The sequence below is a fragment of the Phoenix dactylifera genome, chromosome 6 (genome assembly GCF_051530095.1).
Source record: "Phoenix dactylifera cultivar Ajwa chromosome 6, Ajwa_hap1_PhDact_Kaust_v1.1, whole genome shotgun sequence".
In the NCBI taxonomy this organism is placed as follows: domain Eukaryota; kingdom Viridiplantae; phylum Streptophyta; class Magnoliopsida; order Arecales; family Arecaceae; genus Phoenix; species Phoenix dactylifera.
In genome coordinates, this window is record NC_143195.1 from 26,026,329 (window position 1) to 26,046,681 (window position 20,353).

Genomic DNA, 20,353 nt, shown 5'->3' on the forward strand with positions numbered 1-20,353 from the left:
ATGTTTTTCTTTATTTCTAATTTAAGTTCTTGTATGGAACTAATAGCTGATAATCACTTCAGAGGCATGTAAATCTGGCTCAACATTTGCAATCATTTACAAGTAAGCCATCATTCCATGCCCGACTAGATATAGAGCAAACGATTTTGGAGCTGCAAAATTATGAAATGTAAGCTACTCTATCTCTTTTCCAATCCTTCAGCTGTACTAATGTTTTAGTGGACTGAGAGATCTTAGTTTCTTTCACTTTGAGCTTTGTTTTCTCTATTTTTTGATGTTAAGATCATGATTCATGATACTGGTTCTCTCAATGCTCTCTTATTTTTACTCCAAATGCTTCATTAAGACTCAAAACCATATTGGTTCTCAAAGTTAATCAAAAGGAGTCAATTATTCTTTTAATGATTATTTATGGTATAATTTTGTTCGTCGGTTTGCTGATGTCACTAAATGAGCAGATGTTTTGAGTACATCGAGGAGATGATCCACAAACAAGAGCCAATTATCAATATGCTACGCTTGCTGGTGTTATTTTCCATTACTAATTCTGGGCTGCCAAAGAAAAACTTTGATTATTTGAGGTAAGCTTCATTTGTTTGCTTATCAACTTTGATTTTTCTGCACTTCTTCAACCATTTTGATGGATGAAAAAGTGTTCATTTTTTCTTTCATTGGCCATGAATGCTAGCATCTGATAATTGCTGTCGTTTTGTATTTCAAAACTTGTGCATTTAGATTGGTTGGTCATAGCATTCTGCTCAAGTACACTATTCATTTAATGTCCCAGAACAGTTTTAATTTTTTGTGTCGTTTATTATTTTAATTTCTCAAAGAAAGCTTCTTGAAAGCCCACAAAAAGTATTTGGCTGGCAGCTATCTTTGAGTCATCTTCTTTTAACCAATCTTGGATCTTGGTCCATTTTGGTAATGGCAACAGCGTGAATCGACTCACTGCATATCAATTGTTTGCTGGTATGACTAAAAGAAAAGTCTCGGAAATTGAAAAGCTAAGGGATCTAAAGCTTTTAGTGGAGAAAGAATATGTTATGTTGGACAATTGTTCTGTGAACATGTGGATATTACTCTTTGTAGCTTAATTATAAAAATCTGCATATACTGAATCATATGATGCGCAGTATGTTAATTGGAACTGTGACATGGTTGTGAACTGTCCAAGTATCCAGAAGAATCTGACATGGATTTCTTTTAAAATTCAGACACAGGGACATGTCTATATCTTTTTTATGTGTTGAGATATGATTGCTATATGCATATAATGAATAATGAGCTAATCCTATGCTCCATAAGTTCATAAACTTTGATAAAATGGTTGCAAATTGTTATGTTAATCTCGATAACTTTCATATGGAAGTGCCAGAAGTAGATAAGTTATGATGATGGCTTTATAATATGATGATATGAAGTGTTAATGAGTGTCTCAAGTGTCCAACTGTTAGACACACCAACTCACTCAAAATCTGGAGTATCCAGGTAACACTTGTTCACAAAGAATATGTCATGACAGTTATTATCATCAATATACAAACTGCTTTGTAAAACTGATGTCATAATCCAGTACGGTTGAGTACAGTGTGGACTTTGAGGATATTCATTTATCTCATTTGAACTTCAATATACACACTTCAAAATGTTAGGTAGGTCTGCATTGTCACATATTGCATCAAATTGTCTTGTCATTGTTACAGTATATAGAGTTCAAAGTAATGCTATTTATCCATAACCAAAAATAAGAGGGAGTTTCTTAAGGAAAACTCTTGAGGTTCTTATATATTTCTTTGTAAAAACTCTTCCTATTTTTGATTATCAGAACAACCCAATAGGGTTAGCAGTTATTATTTTGCTATTATGATGCTTTTGTGGGGCACATGTGTCCAATCTTGAATAAAGAAGCATATAAAGTTGAAAATGCCCACACATATATTTGCCATCATTATCCCTGTATTCTTTATTGCTATTCATTGCTTTCCTTCTGACTGAAGACAGAATCTTGCTTGTTTCTGCACTAGGTTTTAGCTAAACTTTTTTACTTCTCCTGCCATTTGAACTTCCTCTTTCTTTTAACATTTGCCCTCTTTCTAAATTCAAACCTCAAGGCCTCGCAGGACCATTGTCCAGATTTTGAGTTTGGTACTAATAGTGGTTCTTGTCCTCCTTGCTTGACTAGGTTGAATCTTTGAAGGGCATTACCAACCTTCTAAGCCCTCTAGAAGTTTTTTCAGTCGAGAGCCCAAGATTGAGATTATTTCCTTTGTCCTCCTTTGCCTGAAGCAAATCTATAGAAGTTTTGAATTCAGTTAGTCTATAGAAGTTTCGAATTCAGTTATCATATCCAGCACTGCTATGTAGTATGCATGTGCACATGCACATGAACCATATAGGTAACACTTTGTTACCTGAATTGTAAGTAGGTGAGAGCATAAATTCGGTTGCAGGTGCAGAAAAGTTACGGGCTTCGAAAATTTGTAATAAGGGAGTCCTTAGGTGGTGCAGCAAGTTTTCAAAGAGTTTTTTAAGTAGGTTCAACAACCTAAGTTACCTTATACTAATGATAAGATAAAAGGAGAAGTTTCCGAAGAGTTTGCCTGTAGTTGAAATGTGTTGATTTTTTATAGCTGGATTTCTATCCTTCTATTGTCATGGCTTTGACAGACTTGGGAGATTGAGAGATGGACTCGGTGCTAAGTTTGGAGGATATGGACATGCAAAATAGGATGGTCTTTTTGGTGGTGAAAGTGAAAGGTCTGCAGTGTCATATCTTTCTTGTCTTTCTCATGCTATGTTGTCATAATTGATTTGGTAATTAAATGAGCATATCAAGCTTTGTCGGGTTGTGTTCTTTGGTTGTCAAAAATTCTTGTTTTAATGAATTTTACCCGTTAAGTTGGACCAAGTGTTAAATCATATTGGATTGAACGTGGCTTTGTTGGCTCAAGTCCATAGCCCGTATAGATTTTCTTGATGGAGAAGTAGACAATTTTGATGGCCCCACTCCTTCAGTTTCAGCCCCTTGCAGTGGTTGGGTGGCAACAATAGTTTTCGGGCGGTTCCGCATGTTACGAGCTGTGCCGGTGGCTCACCGAAACGGTTTCGGCTGTAAAAATGAGACGCTTGCCGGAGCTGAAGAAGGAGAAGGAAAGAGAGAGCAAGCGGGGAGGGAGGGAGAAGGAGAAGTGGCGGACGCCGGCGGAGGGCCGCGACAGCCAAGACCGCGGCCGGTTCTCCTATTTCGAAAGAAACAGGGGTCCGGCCGTGGCTAAAAAATTTCGGAATTTTTAAGTGAAGTCGGCAAGAGTTTTGCCAACTTCACTTAAAAATTGCAAAATTTTTTAGCCGCAGCTGGACTCTTGTTTCGTTCGAAATAGGGGAACGACTGCGGCTTCGCTTGCCGCCCACGGCCGCTGGCGTCCGCCATCCTCCTTCGGCCCTCCTTTCTCTGCTCGCTCGCGCTGTCTCTTTTCCTCTTTCCTACGGTGTCGTGCCCTCTCTCGGTACAGACCCAGCACGGCCCGTACCAAGTCGTCCCGCCGAAGAATCGGTATGGTGCCCGGTACCGGTTCCTCTGACCTTGGTTTCCAACCAAGCAATCTACCAATACATAGCATTAGAAGACTTTTGGCTGCTAATCCAGAAATAAAGAATTCCTAAAATAAGCAAGAAATGTTTCCTTTTACTCTTTTTAAACCCCCAAAAAAGAATCCCCTTTTCTCTGTTTTGATTCTTCTTCTAACTAAACAAATTGGTGTGATTTTGTGAAGGGCTGAAGTAGATCAATAGAGCTGGAGGATAGGTTGCCTTAATGTAGCTTTTGAGGAGGCTATTATGGAGGTTGAGTAAGCAGTTGTATGGCTTGAAGGGTAGGTGCCAACTGAATTCCATCAAACTAGCAACGTTGATGCAATTCTGCACTAAGGTAGGTGTGACAAAGATGACGTGGACGAGAGGCATTCTTAGTATAAGGGTATTATTGGCAAAATGGAATGTTATATGCATAATAATATTTTGATTATATTACTATATTTTCACTTAGTTGGAAATTTTGGAGGCTTCTATATTGTTTTGTGTAAGATAACTTAATCCTTGAGCTGAATGGAGCATATGAATTTGTAGTTTAAGATATCATTGATATTTGACCTTGATAGAAAACAGGGAAGAGAAGTTTCATTTTTCATGATTGATGCCCAAAGTTTAAGGAGTGGTTGATGGTTGCTAAGATGCAATGGAGTCAACTACTGGGGCAATACCCAATACACATAATTGGAAACTTTAGATGGAGCCCTATTAGATGTATCGATGGTGGGATCTTTTTTTTTTTGTTTTGTTTTTTGATGAGGGGGAATTTTGGTTAAGTAGGTTGAGCTTGTAGAAAATGAAACTTATACTAGTGACAAAGTGCTCTCTTGGGAACATATTCTAATTTGAGACTTGATGTATTGAAGAAGGCTCCTAAGATTCTTTATCTCAAGTAGGTGGTAGATATGGTACTTGAAATGGATGATGAAATAAACATCATAAATCATAATCACAACCATAATAATCTTTTCTATTAATTCTTGTTTGTATTAATGATCGTATCATGATATGCCGTACTGGTTAGTACCAAGATATCACCGATGCAGGGTTTGGTTCTTTGACGGTAAACCTTGGATCATATCATTAGCACGAAATTCATGTTATGCATGAGTAGCTTATTTGAGCCTCCATATAGCTCTATCAAGATTTTATTAGTCTACCAGAAGTGCATGGATTGCTTTGTCATGCCTGCATATCTTTCAATTGATTATGAAAAAGAAAAAATGTTGGAGCCATTCATTTCAGTGACGCCTCATATTAATAGGTACAACAACCACCCTAGTTGGGATGATGGTTATCTTCGTCATAGGTATCAAAGGGGGTGAAAGTATCATCCTTGTTCGTCCCTTAAAATTGTGCCCTTAATTGACTACTTTTGTTGAACATTGAACAATTATGTTAGGCAGTCTACTCTATGTCTGATGATAGAGCCTCGGAGGCCAGGCGGATTTCCGCATCTATTCTTCAGAAAATATTGGCCAATTATTGGGAAGGATGTGTGTTTAGCAGTGAGACAATTCTTCATAGAAGATGCAATGCCTCTGTGTTGGAAAGTGGCCTATGTGACTTTCATCTCAAAAAGACCAGATGCCTTGAAACCACTCCATTTATTATCCAATCAGTCTGTGTACAATTTTGTACAATATCATTGCCAAAATTCTGGTTAGTAGGATCCACCCTGTGTTGGGGGATCTAATATGCATGATTTAATTAGAGCTCCAAAATCCAGGAGCCTTATGGCCATTAAAATGGATATGGAGCGAGCTCATGATCGTATTTGGTGGGAATTCCTGTTGTATTCTTTGATATGGATGGGGTTTTAGAGTGGGTGGATCAGTTGGATTAGAGCTTGTGTGGAGGGGCCATCTTTCGCTTTATTAATTAATGGCACTCCCACAAAATTCTTTTAGTCAAATATTGGATTGCGTCAGGGTTGCCCATTTTCCCCATACTTGTTCATATTATGTGCCGATGCATTGATGAGAATGTTGAATCTAAAAGTGAGCCAGCAATGGTTGCATGTATACCAGCCTATACCATCTGCACATCTTGTTTCACATTTACTTTTTGCTGATGATTGTCTGTTAATTGCTAAAGCAACTTTGACGAATGCTGTAATGTTGAGGAGTGTTATTGAGGATTATTGCTTGATGTCGGGGTAGCGCGTTAATATTCATAAATCCACTATTAAATTCAGCCCCAAGATTGACTACCATGTCAAGCATCAGACTAAATTATGTCTTGGTGTGGAAGAATGTGAGGGGACTTGGCAGTATTTGGGAGTACCTATCATGGGCAGGCAACTCAGAGTATCAGAATGTTGCACATTGGTACAAAGGATTCAAGACAGATTGGGAGGATGGCAATGGAATACTTTATCAATTATGGGCAGAATCACTTTGATTAGGTCAATGTTGAACACTATGCCTGCCTATCTCATGGAAAACACAATCATTCCAAGGGAGTAATCAATAGAGTTGAATAGATGATGCGAAATTTCCTATGGGGCTCCTCTGACTAGTCTAGGAAAGTCATCTTTTTTCATGGGACACTATATGTCAACCAGTTCAGGGTGGTGGTTTGGGTATCTAGTATCTACTCATTGGCTGTGAGACAAGATGCATTGATGATGAGATATACGGTGAAGTTTCTGCTAGAGCCCCAAAATTTTTGGAGTAGGCTGATGAGAGCTAAGTATGGGGAGGGTGGATTGGCTATCACAGGTAATCAATATCGTAAGTATTTTTTTATTTGGAAAGTAATATGCTCCTATGCACCCAAGGTCCGCCGGACTGACTGTACTGATGTACCGGTAGGCACCGGTACTGGTTCGGTACGAGTTGGAACCGGTACCGAACCAGCCAACAGAGTAGACGCGCGCGCGGATGAAAAAAAACAACGCGCGTGTCCGCGCGCGGACGCGAAAAAAAACAACTTGCGTCCGCGCCCGTGTCCACGTGAGTGGACGCGTTAAATGCCACAGAGTGACATTAAATGCCCCACACGGGTTGCTAGCCTACGTGGGCGCGCTGCCCCGCGCGGGGAACAATGCTCGGGCACGTGGAATCGCGCGCTTGGCCGACCGCGAGGTTCATCCACGACTTTGGCACAGCGTGGGATCAGCCCGCGCGTCAGACCTCGCCCCATCAACCCAACGAGCACTCGACTGAGAGGAGCATGCCACACGGATGGCTGTGCGTGCAGGACGGCACACATGGCACGGCCATGGCGGATGCACCCCCAGCGCGCCCACGCCCCGGCGCACGACCGACCTTGGCTGCGTGCGCGCATGGCCTTGCGCAGCAGCGGGTGCGCGCCCAGGCCTGCGCGCCCAGGCCTGCGCACCCAGCAGATCGCCTGCCCGTGCGCCCAGTAGACCGCCCGCTCGCGCTCGCCCGTGCGGGCGCGGAACAAGCTTTCCATGGGCCCAGCCCGCGCGACCCAAGCAATCGCAACCTTCCATCCTCCTCCATCCAATGGCCAAGGACCAAGTCAATATCCAGTTGCGGGAGGGCCCTTGGGTGATTTTCAACCATTGATCTCATGCCAATCGACGGTGGAAAAGCCTTAGATCCATGGGAAGACAATTTGCTATGTTTTTCTTAAGAGGGTTACTTAGTTTTGTCTAAGGTTTTAGCCTATAAATAGAGTTGTAAAGGGCCATTGTGAGGCATTGAGAGTTATTCCAGAATTGTGTTCTTTTGTTAGAGAGTCGGCCGTAAGGCTTGGGCGGCGCTTGTGCCGATTTCGGTCTTTAGATCTTGTGTTCTAGGACTTGGGCTAGTGATAGATATATCAATCTCCACTAGAATGGGCTAGAAAGGAATCTCTTCATTCCCTTGCTAGATTTCTTTTGCTTTCATTGTTCTTATTATTTGTTCTTCAATTTAGTGGAATAGAACTCAGTTTGCTTTCATTGTTGATTTTTCTATTGAGTTATTCCACCGGCGTTGCCTGCAATCGGTTCATCATCAGCGTTTTTTGAAGGCGCACGTAAGGAGCGCGAGGAAAGGGGCATAGTGAAGGGCTTTGGACCGTGAGCCCCCATCACGCTCTTCCCCGCGCACGGGCGCGCTGCCCCATGTAGGCGCGGTTCCTAACGATAAGGTACCGATACGGTACCCGATACTAAGATTGTGGACATTGATGCCACTACGGTTCTAAAGTTGGAGAACATTATATTGGAAGGGGTATGAAAATGGTTTTAGCAGGAACTTAGCATCAGGGGCCTACTCACCTATTAATGATGGATATTTGGAGACTTAAATCGAGTATCACCTCATATGTAGTTCAGCATGTTTTCAGAGGCTAACCAAGCAATTGATTGGGTGGCTTCCTATATGGCTGATCATAGTGGACCTGAGTTGTGGGATATCTCTAAATACTAGGCTATCTTCAAGATATATTGACGGTAGATGTGATTGGTGTATTTATTCAAGGGCTCTATAAAACAACCGGTTCAACAGAAAAAAACAATTATGTTAGGTTTAAACTTTTGGCCACACACCATGTGTCCTCATTTGACCATAAGAGTTACATAACACAATATTGGATAGTCATAGTAGTTTTATTTTTGTAGACTTTGACTCCCTTGTAAGGGATCTTATCATCAGTAGGAGAACCATGTCATGTGTTTGTTGAAGAGATGAAGCTCCTTATCTATCAGATCTTGTCACTTTATATGCGGAGCTACATTGGAGCTCCATGATGGTTGGATTTTGGCTCTTAAGGACATGAATGGTTATCAAGAAAGACTGTCTAAGTGCACTATTGGAATGCTAGAGGGATCAGTATTTCCCTCTAATCAAGACAATGGCATGGACAGGCATCATGTAGTCTCATACTGAGATCTTTTTTTCTCACTTTCTATCATGGTATTGCCCGAAACTAGTCGATGTGGGTTGGTATGGTACAATATGCACCTAGGTTTGGGGCGGTACTGGGCGATATGGGTTGGTACAGGGCCTGTACCGATTCGATTGATGCTTTTGTATCAGTTCCAACCTGGTATGGTACATCTTGAACTGGGCTGTTTGGGGCAGTATAGAAAATATTATGAATAACTTGAGATCAATTTATGTCATATGGTGGTTTCTCTCGGAACTTGATGATAATGGCTCTGAAGGTGCAGAACTTCAAGTGAGACAAGAAGCAAGGAAGGACCTGAGTTGAGAGATATGCTTATGTTAAGAGCTATACTTGATATAGAGCACTTGGCCATCCTACAATGTAGTTGAGGAAAGAAAACTAGTACCCATAAATGTGTAAACATGTCCATATATGTGGGAAAAACAATATTAAGGGTCTTAATATGCCGTACCAGCCCGAACTAGATGGTATGGGGTACCATACCGGTACCTAGTATACGTGGCATACCGTGTGTGGCGTACCGATACTTGGTACGCCAAAAAAACTCCGTATCGACATTGTGCTAGTATGGCACCGGTACGGGGTCCGGTACCGAGACGACGAACCTTGATTAAGACACTGATGGGGCATCAACATGAGCTGAAATGGGAGCACAAGCAGAAACGTTGGAAACCTTAAGGATTATCAAGCCATAATCGGCAACACATAGAAGAATGGTAGTGACATGCGAACAATTTTAAGGTTGTGAAGTCACTTCATCTTGAAGATACCATTTTATGCAACTGTTTGAGACGACGACTTACTAAGGAAGCGATCCATGTGACAAGATAAAGTTCTGATGGGACTATGACAAGATAAAGTTCATACAATGCATTGATGAATCATAATTGCAAGGTCTTAATGTGTCGGAAAGAGTCTAAACCAAGGTAGGCTGAACTAGACCGAACCGCTCGGTTCGGCCCGTACCAAGCCGGCCCAGTGGGGAACCGGGTCGATTCGTCCATCAAAATCAGTTCCGGCTCCCCAGCCTCCGCCGTCCGGCCTCGACCTTCCTCTCTCTTCCTTCCTCTCCCTCTCCCTCCCTCCCCCACTCTCTCTTTTCCTCTTTTTTCTTTGTCTTCTCCCCTCCAGCGCCGGTCTCGTTTTCGTCGCAGAAACCGTCCCGGTCCGCGGCCGGTATGGCTCGGGATCCCTGAACTGGGCGGCTCGTGACGGTTCCATCGACCTTGCAATGAGGCTTAACAGATACTTATTTATACAAATTGAAGGGATGTGACTGAAGAACAAAATCACTTGTAATATTCGTAATATACAAAATCACCATTTTAATTACTAGTCTCTCTTTCAATCCCTATATTACTAGTTACTAGTACTCCAAACCTTTGGTATTTGAGATCATGTCTTTCTTTATCAAAAATAAAGTTATCATAAAATCAAGTTTTTTCATATCCTTTAACACTATTGCCATCCTCATAATCTTATGCATTCCTTAGCTCCTGGCCCCTTTCAGCTCGATTCATGTTCAATTGCCCACTGATATCTCATGGGGTTTGTTTGCGACCTGGAAACCGTCTCAATTTGCATAATATGTCGAAAACAATATACAAGGATATGCTTCGGGAATTGTTAAATATGGCTACAATTCCTAAATTATCATCAGCAAAGGTGAAGCATAGTTAGTGGTGAAAGACCAGAATTGATCACACAGATGCATTATCGTGACAAGTTTTGCTACGAAGAATAAGAATTGCAAAAATAATTAAGCCACATATTTGACAAGGCAAAGACTATTGGTGAATGAATAGTCAAATGATGGCCGAAGGATTACAAATTTGTAGGCAAAATTATTGGGTTGATTTATGTCATAGTTTTTCTTTCTATCTCTCTCTCTGTGCTGTTTCAGAATGCTGTACGATATGCCAAGTATAATCTTAGTAGAATAGAAACTCTAAATGATAGAAATATACCCATTATAGTCCTTGTACTGACTCTCATGCCAATTCAACACTTCCAGTATATCTTTCCCCCCACAAGTTTAGGTAAAATGCTTGTGGGATGATTGCCAACTAATTGTAATGCACCGGAGTTTTCTCAATACAGCAACAATGCTGCACTAAAATTCTCAGTGCATGATCAAAAAGTTAATATAAAAGTTAAGAGCTGTAACTAGCCTTCTGTTATTTACTAGGCACTGCTCATAACTCTTATGAATTACAAAACTACATTGCTCAGAAATCACATTAGGTTTGTGGTATTTATTTTCTTTTTAACATGTTCTTGATCATTTTCTTTCATAGTGAATCGATATATTTTGTTATACACATATATATAATCTTCTTTTCTTAATTTAGGAGGGAGATACTCCACAGCTATGGATTTGAGCACATGTCTACATTGTATAATCTGGAAAAGGCTGGACTCTTTAGGAAACAGGTAGGTATGATTTATATCATAAGCAGAGAAATTTGCATAAGTTTCAGGTAGTCTACATGAGATTAAATATTTTGCAACTCCTTGCCCTATATATACAATATTTTAGCTTGGTGTTATGCCAATTTCTTTTCCTCTCAATGTCAACTGAATTGATGTTGAACCTTGCTTGCAGGAAACAAAGACCAACTGGCCTACTATTACAAGAGCTCTGCAACTTATAGTTGATGATACCGACACAACCAAGTACATATATTTTACCTCTTTTTTGGGATCATTAGTCGTTAGTATACCAAGTTAGCATCTCCCTGTATCTTCATGCGTAACCAAACTTCTTGTGGTAGTCTTGTTGTATTTAGTAGTCTAGCTGTTTGTTTTAGTACTACTCCCTGGTTGTTCCAGCCTACAAAAAGTGGATTAAAAAAGAATTAGCTTTTAAGGGAGTATTGTTCAGTATGAGGTAGTGCCCATTGATACTGGGCTAATCTACTTCAGTCTTCCTCAATCTGGCACGATCCAAGTGGTTCTGTTCTGCTTGGGCATACATGAGGGTTTCCAGCCCCCATCTTACTGGCTTCTAGCCAGTATGCTCAATTTCAAATCTTTAGTGTAGTCCTCATGTCCATTTAAAGGATGTTTTAGCGGTTTCATTAATCCATAATATGAAAATATAAATGCTTTATCAGATGATTTTGTATTTGTTATTCTTTATTGTAAGTATCAATATTTACATTCTAAACATTTGAACTTCTTGACTGTATTTCAGCCCCAATGATGTCTCGTACATCTTTTCTGGATATGCGCCTCTTAGCATTCGTCTTGTGCAACATGCGATTAGATCTGGATGGTAAATTTATTTCCCATCATATTGTTCTATTGATTAGTTGTTATAACAAGCATTGCTGCTCAAATTTCTTCATGCGTCTTGTTTGACATCTCTTGCATGTACTTAATAAACTTCTTTCTAGTCAGTTCTAGTAATATGTTCTTTTGTAACCAACAAACATCTGACTTCTCTTGCTATTTGGGTGGAAAATTTGCACATAAATTTTTCATATTACTAATTTGTTTCGTCGACAATGTCCATTCATACTTATTCATTGTACTGTGATGGCCAGTTTTTGTTATCGTAGGTAAAGGTTTAGATTAAAAGTGAAAGGAGAGTTAAGTAAAAGATGAAAAAAATGGAAAGGGCTGGACAGGCTTACTATTACATGTATTCGTTTTCTCCGCACTCCCCCATCCACCCACCCACCCACACCCAAACTCAACCCCAAGATAACTAATCATTACATGAAGGAAAGAGAATGGACATGCTTCCCAGCTCACTGTTATAGATTGATATGTAGCACAGGTTTAGTGGATGGCACAGAAAGCTTAATTCATTATTAGGATTGTGCCAGCATGTCTATCATTGGACAAAACATTGCTAATTAAATTGATTATAATTTCTGTTAGATATTATACGAAGTTTAACTAAAGTGCTGATTAAGTAAATGAGTTAAGCCATTAACTAGTGAAGTGTTCCCAAATAGTGTCTCTTAGTGTTCGATGTATTATTTAATTAGTGTCTTGGATATCATAATGCATTTATGTAAGAGGCATGTGATGAGTCAATATGCATCTATATAAGGCTATGTAATTTGTCATTCTGTAAGCATGCAGGAAATCATGAATGAGAAAATATTAGTGTTATTATTCTATCCTCTCCTACTTTCTACCATTTATTTCTTAGTAGAGTATATTGGAGCCCATTTTGCTTCTGCTACCCCCAAAGCAGTGGTGTTAGAGCTAACAAAGTGGTATTAGAGCCCCAAAGATCTTGTAAGATAGACAACCAAATAGAGTTATTTGAGAGTAAGGAGGCTCCAAGTGTTAGGATCATTGTAATGTAGAAGCCAAGAGTAGCTTCGAGGAGAAGAAGCAATTAATTATCCCCAAGGTGGGAGGCGAATTTCAGAAAAGAAAAGGAGAGAAAAGGGGAGAGAGAGGGAGAGAAAAGATATGCCTTTCTCATAAGAAGAGTTGGTGTTTTTCTAATTATAATATCTGGAGCATTTGAACATGCACCTGGTTGGAAGGTTGCAAGCTATGGGATGTCATTAAGAATCCCATAGGTTGCATATCAAAGAAATTCGAAATGGGGGAGAAAGCTTTGAAGATTTTGTCAAAAGCAGTGCATCAAAAATTATTGGAGAACGCCAAAGAAATGAGTTTTTGGAAGAAAATTTTGAAAATGAAATAGAAGAACAAAAAGTTGAGAATAAAAATTTGAAAATGATGTGAAAGAAGAAAAGAGAGTGAAGTTTTGTGGAAGAAATTGAAAAAGTAGAACAGAAAACTGAAAATTTAGAAATTAGAATAATCAAAGAAGAGAAAGTTGAGAACATAAGGGAAAGTGAAAATGCAAATAGTATAGAAATCAAGTAGGTAAAGTTTGAACTCAATTGATAAATTTGGCAAGATGATTAGAAGTGAAAAGGAAAACATGTAGCTTAAAGAGCAAAAATTTACGGAATCTTACATGAAGGCAAATATTTGAAAATATGGAAAATCCTATGTTATATGTTGGAGTGGAGAATTTATTCTATGATGCTGGTGGGTCAATATGGAAGCCTTCTTTGGTCAAAGGGAGCATGCACTAGAAGATAAATAAGTGTTGTCTAGTGAAGATACTATGTAGAAAAAGTGATGCTACTAGACAAGCAACAGAGGAATTATCACAAGCCCTTTACATCAATAGAAATGGTCTCAGATGTCATTCCATTCAAAAGCATTGGATCTTCTACAACAGTAAGAAAGCGGCAGATTTCCAAACCCCTCAATGCCGATATTTTTGAAGAAGGCATAATGGTCTTGGTTAGAAGAAAGTTTGGAATAAAGGGTTGGGGGGGGGGAGGTGCTGGATATCAAACTAGATTTAATTAAACCAAATTTATTTAAAGTATCAAGTAAGTACATGAGTTGATCGTTTATTAGTGTTTCCTAATATTGTCTCTTAGTGTTCCATGGATTTATTTAATTAGTGTCTTTTGAGAATTATAATGCATTTATGTTGGGTATGTGAAGAGTCAACATCTATCTCTGCAAGTCATTTTGTAAGTTAAGTGGTCAAGAAATCATGTGAGAAAATATTAGTGTACTACTCTTCTATCCTCTATTACTCTACCAAGTTTCACTTTCCCAGTACCGGACCCTGCTTTGGTACCAAGCTAGTACTGTGTTGGTATGTCTGATACAGGGGACTAAGTTCCGATTTAGTACCGTTATGGTATAATACATCTAGTACAGGGCGGTATGCATCGATATGAAGAACCATGTCTCTACCCTCCATATCTTAATACAGTATATTACAACCCATTTTGCTTCTGTTGCCATAAACATAGTGGTATCTGAACTAACAATTTCAACAGTTGCGCTCAACATAAGAAATAGATATTAAGACATAGATATCATGGGTACCTACCCTAGAACAAGTTGCACCTTGTCGATGGTCTATAACTACTTTAGGATTATCTAGCTCTTAATTGTAAGTATTTGAGAGAAAAAATCAACATACTCTCAAATTGTTGACATACATATATGACATCATATATGTTAAGTTACAATATTAGAATTCATATGAGTTACAAACACAACATAGGGTCCATTTATTGGTATAATATTTTTTTGAGAACTAGGATAAGAGGAATGCCAGCCGAATTTGAGTGAGGGTGGAACCCGAACCTAGGTCACTGCTATTACCATCGAGTGACTTTACCAACTAAAGCTATTGGTGCCCTCAATAATTGGTAAAAGTTTCTAATAATTTAGGACATACTTTGATGTTGCAATGTAATCAATGGTGTGGGTAGATTGAGTTGGGTTGAGTGCAAGGTATGCTGACCCGACTGGAACCAGTCAGTTCAGCCCGTACCGAACCGGTGCTGACAGGTACCAGTTCAGTATGGCATATAAAATCGGTTCCGACCCCTTCTGAGTCAAAACCGATCGGGGAAGAAGAAAGAAGAGGAAGAAGAACAGAAAAGAAGAGGAAGAAAGAGGAAGAAAGAAGAGGAAGAAGAGAAAGAGGAGAAGAGGAAGAAGAGAAGGAGGAGACTTACTGGTACCGGGCCTCGTCGGGGCTTGCTCACGGGAGAAGAGTGGAGGAGAGAGGATCCTCGTCAGGGCTTGCTTGCGGAAGAAGAGCGGAGGAGAGAGGAGAAGAAACGAGAAGGCTCAAAAAGGAAGAAAATTCCGCACGGAAAATGCGCCCTACTCGGGAGACATATCCCGTAAGGAAAATGACGCGGAGAAACACGTTTGCGGGATGCCGTTTTAAGTAGGAAAACGAAAAAATGCGCAGAAATGTGTTTCGCGAGCGCGGGGCCGCGCGCCTGCGTGCTCTCATGTGTGCTATCCCCGAACCGGTTCGGTACGACCCGATACTCGTACCGTACCGGTATCGGTGCCCATCAGTACTTCGATACCTCGGTACGGTCGGTATGGCGGACCTTGGTTGAGTGTGCATGATACATTCCTTTTCCAGCGAAAGCTTGCATCTGAAAGTTTTGCACAAACTGCTGGTTTTATTATCTGGCAGAGCTATCTAGAATGTTATATCAATTTTAAACTTGGGGTACGTAGGACCCAACCCACTAAATTTTGGGTTTCAATTGGCTAGAGGTCTGATCCAAGTTCTCATCCTGATATAAAAATAAATAAAAATAAGAAGTTTATAACTATGTGCTTTGGACCTATTTAAATATTTGCTCATAGTTTCATGTGGTATTCTTTCTCGAGAAAAAAAAGCAAATTCCAGAATGAGTATTGGTACCAAAGAATCTATTTGACCATGCATCCTTGATGATTAGAAGTGGGTGTATAGCTGCGTCACAATTGCCTAAGGTCTGTTGTGTTGGTATCGGACACCATACCAGTTGCTCGGCAGCATAAGTCGGTTAGGGCCCGCGCTGTGCCGTGTCGGGCCTGCACCGACACAGCAGAGGAGGGAGGGGAGAGAGAGAGGAGGACAGAGGGAGGGAGAGAGGAGGCCGGCGGCCGGGCAAAAGGCGGAGGCCACGATCGGGTCACTGTTTCGTTTGAAACAGGGGTTCGGCCGTTAAAATTTTTTGCGATTTTTATGTGAAGTCGGCCTCCGCCGGTCAGCCCCGAGCCAACCTCTCTTCCTTTCCCTCTCCCTCCCCGCACCCCCCTGCTCTCTCTCTCTCTCTCTCTTTTCCTCTTTTTCCTTCTCCTCCCCCTCTGGCGTCTCGGTTTGGTTGCTAGAACTGTCTCAGTAAGCCTCCGGTATGGTTCGGGACGTCCCGAACCATGCGATTTGGGACGGTTTCGCCGACCATACCATTGTCTATTTTTGTTGTTTAAAAGAAAAAAGCAATGATGACGATATAAAATATATTAGTGAACCTATCTTTGTTTTCTTTTTTTAAAACTTTCCACAATTTTCAATAGCAAAAAGGTGTTTGCTTCTAAAATTTTATACAGTTTCACCTGGCTAAGCTGCCAGCACTATTGTTGCTGCAATTGCCCCCGTTATCACTAACACCATTACCACCATTACATCTTTGCCGCCACCACCACCATCTTTGCCGCCGCCGCCCCCATGGCCAGACCACCACAACACCAGCATGAACACCATTAGCAGAACCGACACCACAGTACCACCACCAGATTGTTAATCTGTTTTTTGTTTCAGAACATAAGAAACAAGTGCCACCAAAAAAATGTATTTTCTATGACTTTCAAAAACTAGAAATGAAATAAAAACAAACGGCTCATTAGCTTCATTTTTTTTAAAAAAATAAAAGAATCCTCTAACTGCAACCAAAACTAAGGTTTTCTCTGCTGTTATTTTATAGGCATATGGATCAATCCAATATCAAAAAGTCTGTGCAGTTTTATGTAATATTCCTCTACGTTCAAGGCTGATGATTACTTTCATATTTTCATGAATCGTTTTGTGTCATATTACTTAATATTTGATGGATTATAGTAAATAGCTATTTTATGCATATATTAGCAAAAAGATGGCAGACCTTAATCTTGTCTGTGGGAATAGGCAGCTCCAAAATGTAGATATGCCATTTTGCGGCAGAAACATTTCTCTCTCTCTCTCTCTCTCTAACTCTCTCCACAAAACTGGTACATTTGCCATGTAATGCAGTACTCTTGTTTGTCAAATACAAGGCAGTGTTTTTGAAAGAGTTAAAACATTCGGTAACAACATACATATAGATGACGGCTTTTCCTAACACAACCAACAATTTGACTATACCACTATTCATATGCTCTAAATGGAAACTGTGCTTTCTTCTAAATATTTACAAAATGTACAAGTGCATGCAAGCAGGCAATTGAACAGGGTTCCAGCAGGTATCTGGAGATCCTTATCCAAATCTAATCAAATTGGAGTTGCAAAACACAGCTGCTAGTGATCTTGGGGTTAAAGTTTGCAACATGCATATCATAAGCCTTGAGGGCCTTCCAATGGAAAGAAATCCCTAAATCCTAATAATTTTTGTTGAAGATTTTACTCCCTTCTTTCCCCTTTTTGAGAAGAGGATTCAAAGTGATAACTTGATTTTACTTATATAAATATGAAGATTGGTTGATTTTTTATGTAACTCTCTCTTGTTAACTAAGTTAACTTGCAGGCGTTCAATTGAAGAAATAATGAAGCTGTTGCCTGGACCTCATTTGGATTTAAAGAGAGTGAGTTGTATATTCCATATTGACATTCATTTTTCTGGAAACTAGATGAAGTTTGTATATTACTGTCATATACTGAAGCCTTTTCTGTATCATCCTTGATAGGGTGCTTCTACAAGCAGTTCTTCATTTGACATAGTCTTAGGCGCGCAGTCTAACCATGACAGGTGATCATAGTTTCCTCCCATGTCTTAGTGTAGTAATATTTTGCATCTACTTGCTAACTTGAGACCCTTTCCCAACCCCACCCTCATGTTTCCAAGAACACTACCAAATATGTTCTTGCTCATTTAACTGTTTAGAAATAAATTTTGGAACTTTATATATATATATATATATATATATATATATATATATATATATATATATATATATATATATATATATATATCTCTGTGTGTGTGTGTGTGTGTATACATATATAAAAGAAAGTTTACACGCTTTACTTTTATTTTTCCTCCATCTTGATGCTTAGGTTAAAGACCACCAAAATACATGAATTTTGGTTTCTGAACATCGTCCATAGTGTAGATCATCTTCAATGGCTTGGATTTCAATTTGGATAGTATATTTATGTTGACTTATTAATTTTTTTCTTCAAAAATTTAATGTAAAGTGTGTAGTCCAGCTACACACATACATATATGATATAAGCACACAGCACACTAATATGTGGAAAATTTTGAAAATAATAGGATATAGATATGGAAGGGACATAACATTAAAGAAGTATTTCTGTACGTGTATAGTACGTTATAAGACAAATCAAGGATAAGAAGTTAGGATCTTCTGGTGCAAAAAAAGGTTTGAGGATATTCCCAAATTGGAGGTCTCTGACATATTCTTAATTGATTTGATCTGTTACAAAGTCCAGAAAATCCATCATATTGTTGCATATTCTTCCTTTTCTCTGATTAGAAGACTTCATTTTGGGTTCCTTGATGGAAAATCATGTTATATAGATTGCAAGAATTGATTCTAGTTCGAGTGGCTCATATCCATCATAGGGTGGGCGATTTATTATGGAAATGGCCCTTGACCTAAAGTGTGGTTCTTGGGCACTTTTAGATGAAGGATGCTAGAATATTAATAAGTTGTCTATGGTCATTGTAGATGGATTTTTATTGGAAATCTTACAGATTTCTATAACTAGTACCATCTTAACCAATCATTGGCAGTGTTACCTAGACACTTGGTGTGGGTGCCAAGTAGGGAAGTGTCAGACATGGCAGCCTCCAAAAATCCAGACATGGGAGCACGACATATTATTAATCAATAATTATTTATGTACATAGATTATATATGTGTATTTTATGCTTTTCCAAGAAAGAGAAACTGAAAAGGAGGAGAGTAATGTATGTTGCTTAACAAACAAAATAATAGAATAACATTGAGTGTACATGTTGTTTTAAGTTATCTGGTTCATGATTTCTCAGGTTGTGTTAGCATACTTAAATTGATAAATAACCATGATAACTTTACATTAAAATATAATGACACTTAATTTGTTCATGTCATTTTGATAACTGTTTATTAAAAATGTAATGGCACTCTGCTTAGAGAGATCTACACACGTTTGATAACTTTGTATTAAAATATAAGAATAATTCGCTTGAAGAGTCCACAGAATCTTAGTAACTTTATACTAAAAACATAAGGACACTTTGCTTAGAGTGTCCACATATAACCTTGGTAATTACATGGGCACTTTGCTTGAAGTGTCCAGCACTTGAAATTAAGTGTGTCCTACATGACACTGCCAAAAAAGTGCCCAGTACCGGACACTTTTTTTTGTTTTTTGTTGATGTCAGCAGGGCACTTCTAATGGAGCATCCATCTGTGCCATGTTGTTCTGTCGTGTCATGCTGTGCCCTGTCCATTTCTAGAAACCTGAAAAATGGACTGTTCAGGTAACATTTCATCAGATTTAATTTAAGTGGAAGATGCAATGAGACAGGTTCCTGTGATTTTCACATAGCATCTGAAAATGGGACTCAAGTTCCTTGTAGCTTGTGGGCACTGGTCTGGTTATTGATGATCCTCCTTAAGTGCTTCCTGTGAAAGATTTTGCATGACAGAATACCTATCAGGGACCACATTTGAGGAAAGAGCTAATTGTGATGCTAGGAATCCTGGATGTGACTGTCAATTGAACTCTTATCACATGTTGTTGGATTGTGAAGTATCCTTGCAATGCTCAATTGTGATTTTCATGGCAACTGTAATGGTAATCAGATTCTGTGGATTAAGGGTCATGGAATGGAAAAGTCAATGAAAGCTATTCAAAGCATATGCCATCGGGCTTCAGCGCATGTCTGAACTGGAAGAATAGGAACCTAGGGCTTTTGATAATCAATAAGAAAGCGCTGCTGCGTGTTGGAGAAAGTTCTGGAACTCACTGGGGATTCCTTCAAAAAATTTTGCAGTATAAGACAAGGATCTAAGTGCTGGTGGCACAAGGCATGTCAGCACAAGTGATGAGCTGTGTCGAGCACTAACGGAAAAAAAAAGAATATAAAGGATTTAAGACTTGATCCCGTCCCCTCCTCTTCCCCCCCCCCCCCCCCCAATCCAAAAAAAAAGTTTTTTTGCATGTATACCCTCCAAAATATACGAACTTGTATGAATACCCACGTCAAATTGCTATTTGCATGTATACCCTCATAAAATACTTATTTTGCATGTATACCCTTCTTTTTCTTTTTTTTTTATATATGTACTCATGCCATCTAACGTCATTAAAAAATAAATG

The 20,353-nt window shown here is 39.4% G+C and overlaps 1 protein-coding gene across 1 annotated transcript in view; it reads left to right on the plus strand.

Moving 5' to 3' along the window:
* ATVPS33 (Sec1/munc18-like (SM) proteins superfamily) overlaps positions 1-20,353 on the plus strand; it is a 59,609-nt gene that overhangs the window by 35,989 nt on the left and 3,267 nt on the right. The window contains exons 16-22 of the mRNA XM_089923926.1: positions 63-169; positions 459-581; positions 10,812-10,893; positions 11,066-11,136; positions 11,657-11,737; positions 17,547-17,604; positions 17,707-17,768. Coding sequence (XP_089780052.1) covers positions 63-169; positions 459-581; positions 10,812-10,893; positions 11,066-11,136; positions 11,657-11,737; positions 17,547-17,604; positions 17,707-17,768 — 584 coding nt within the window. The remainder of the gene's footprint in view (positions 1-62; positions 170-458; positions 582-10,811; positions 10,894-11,065; positions 11,137-11,656; positions 11,738-17,546; positions 17,605-17,706; positions 17,769-20,353) is intronic.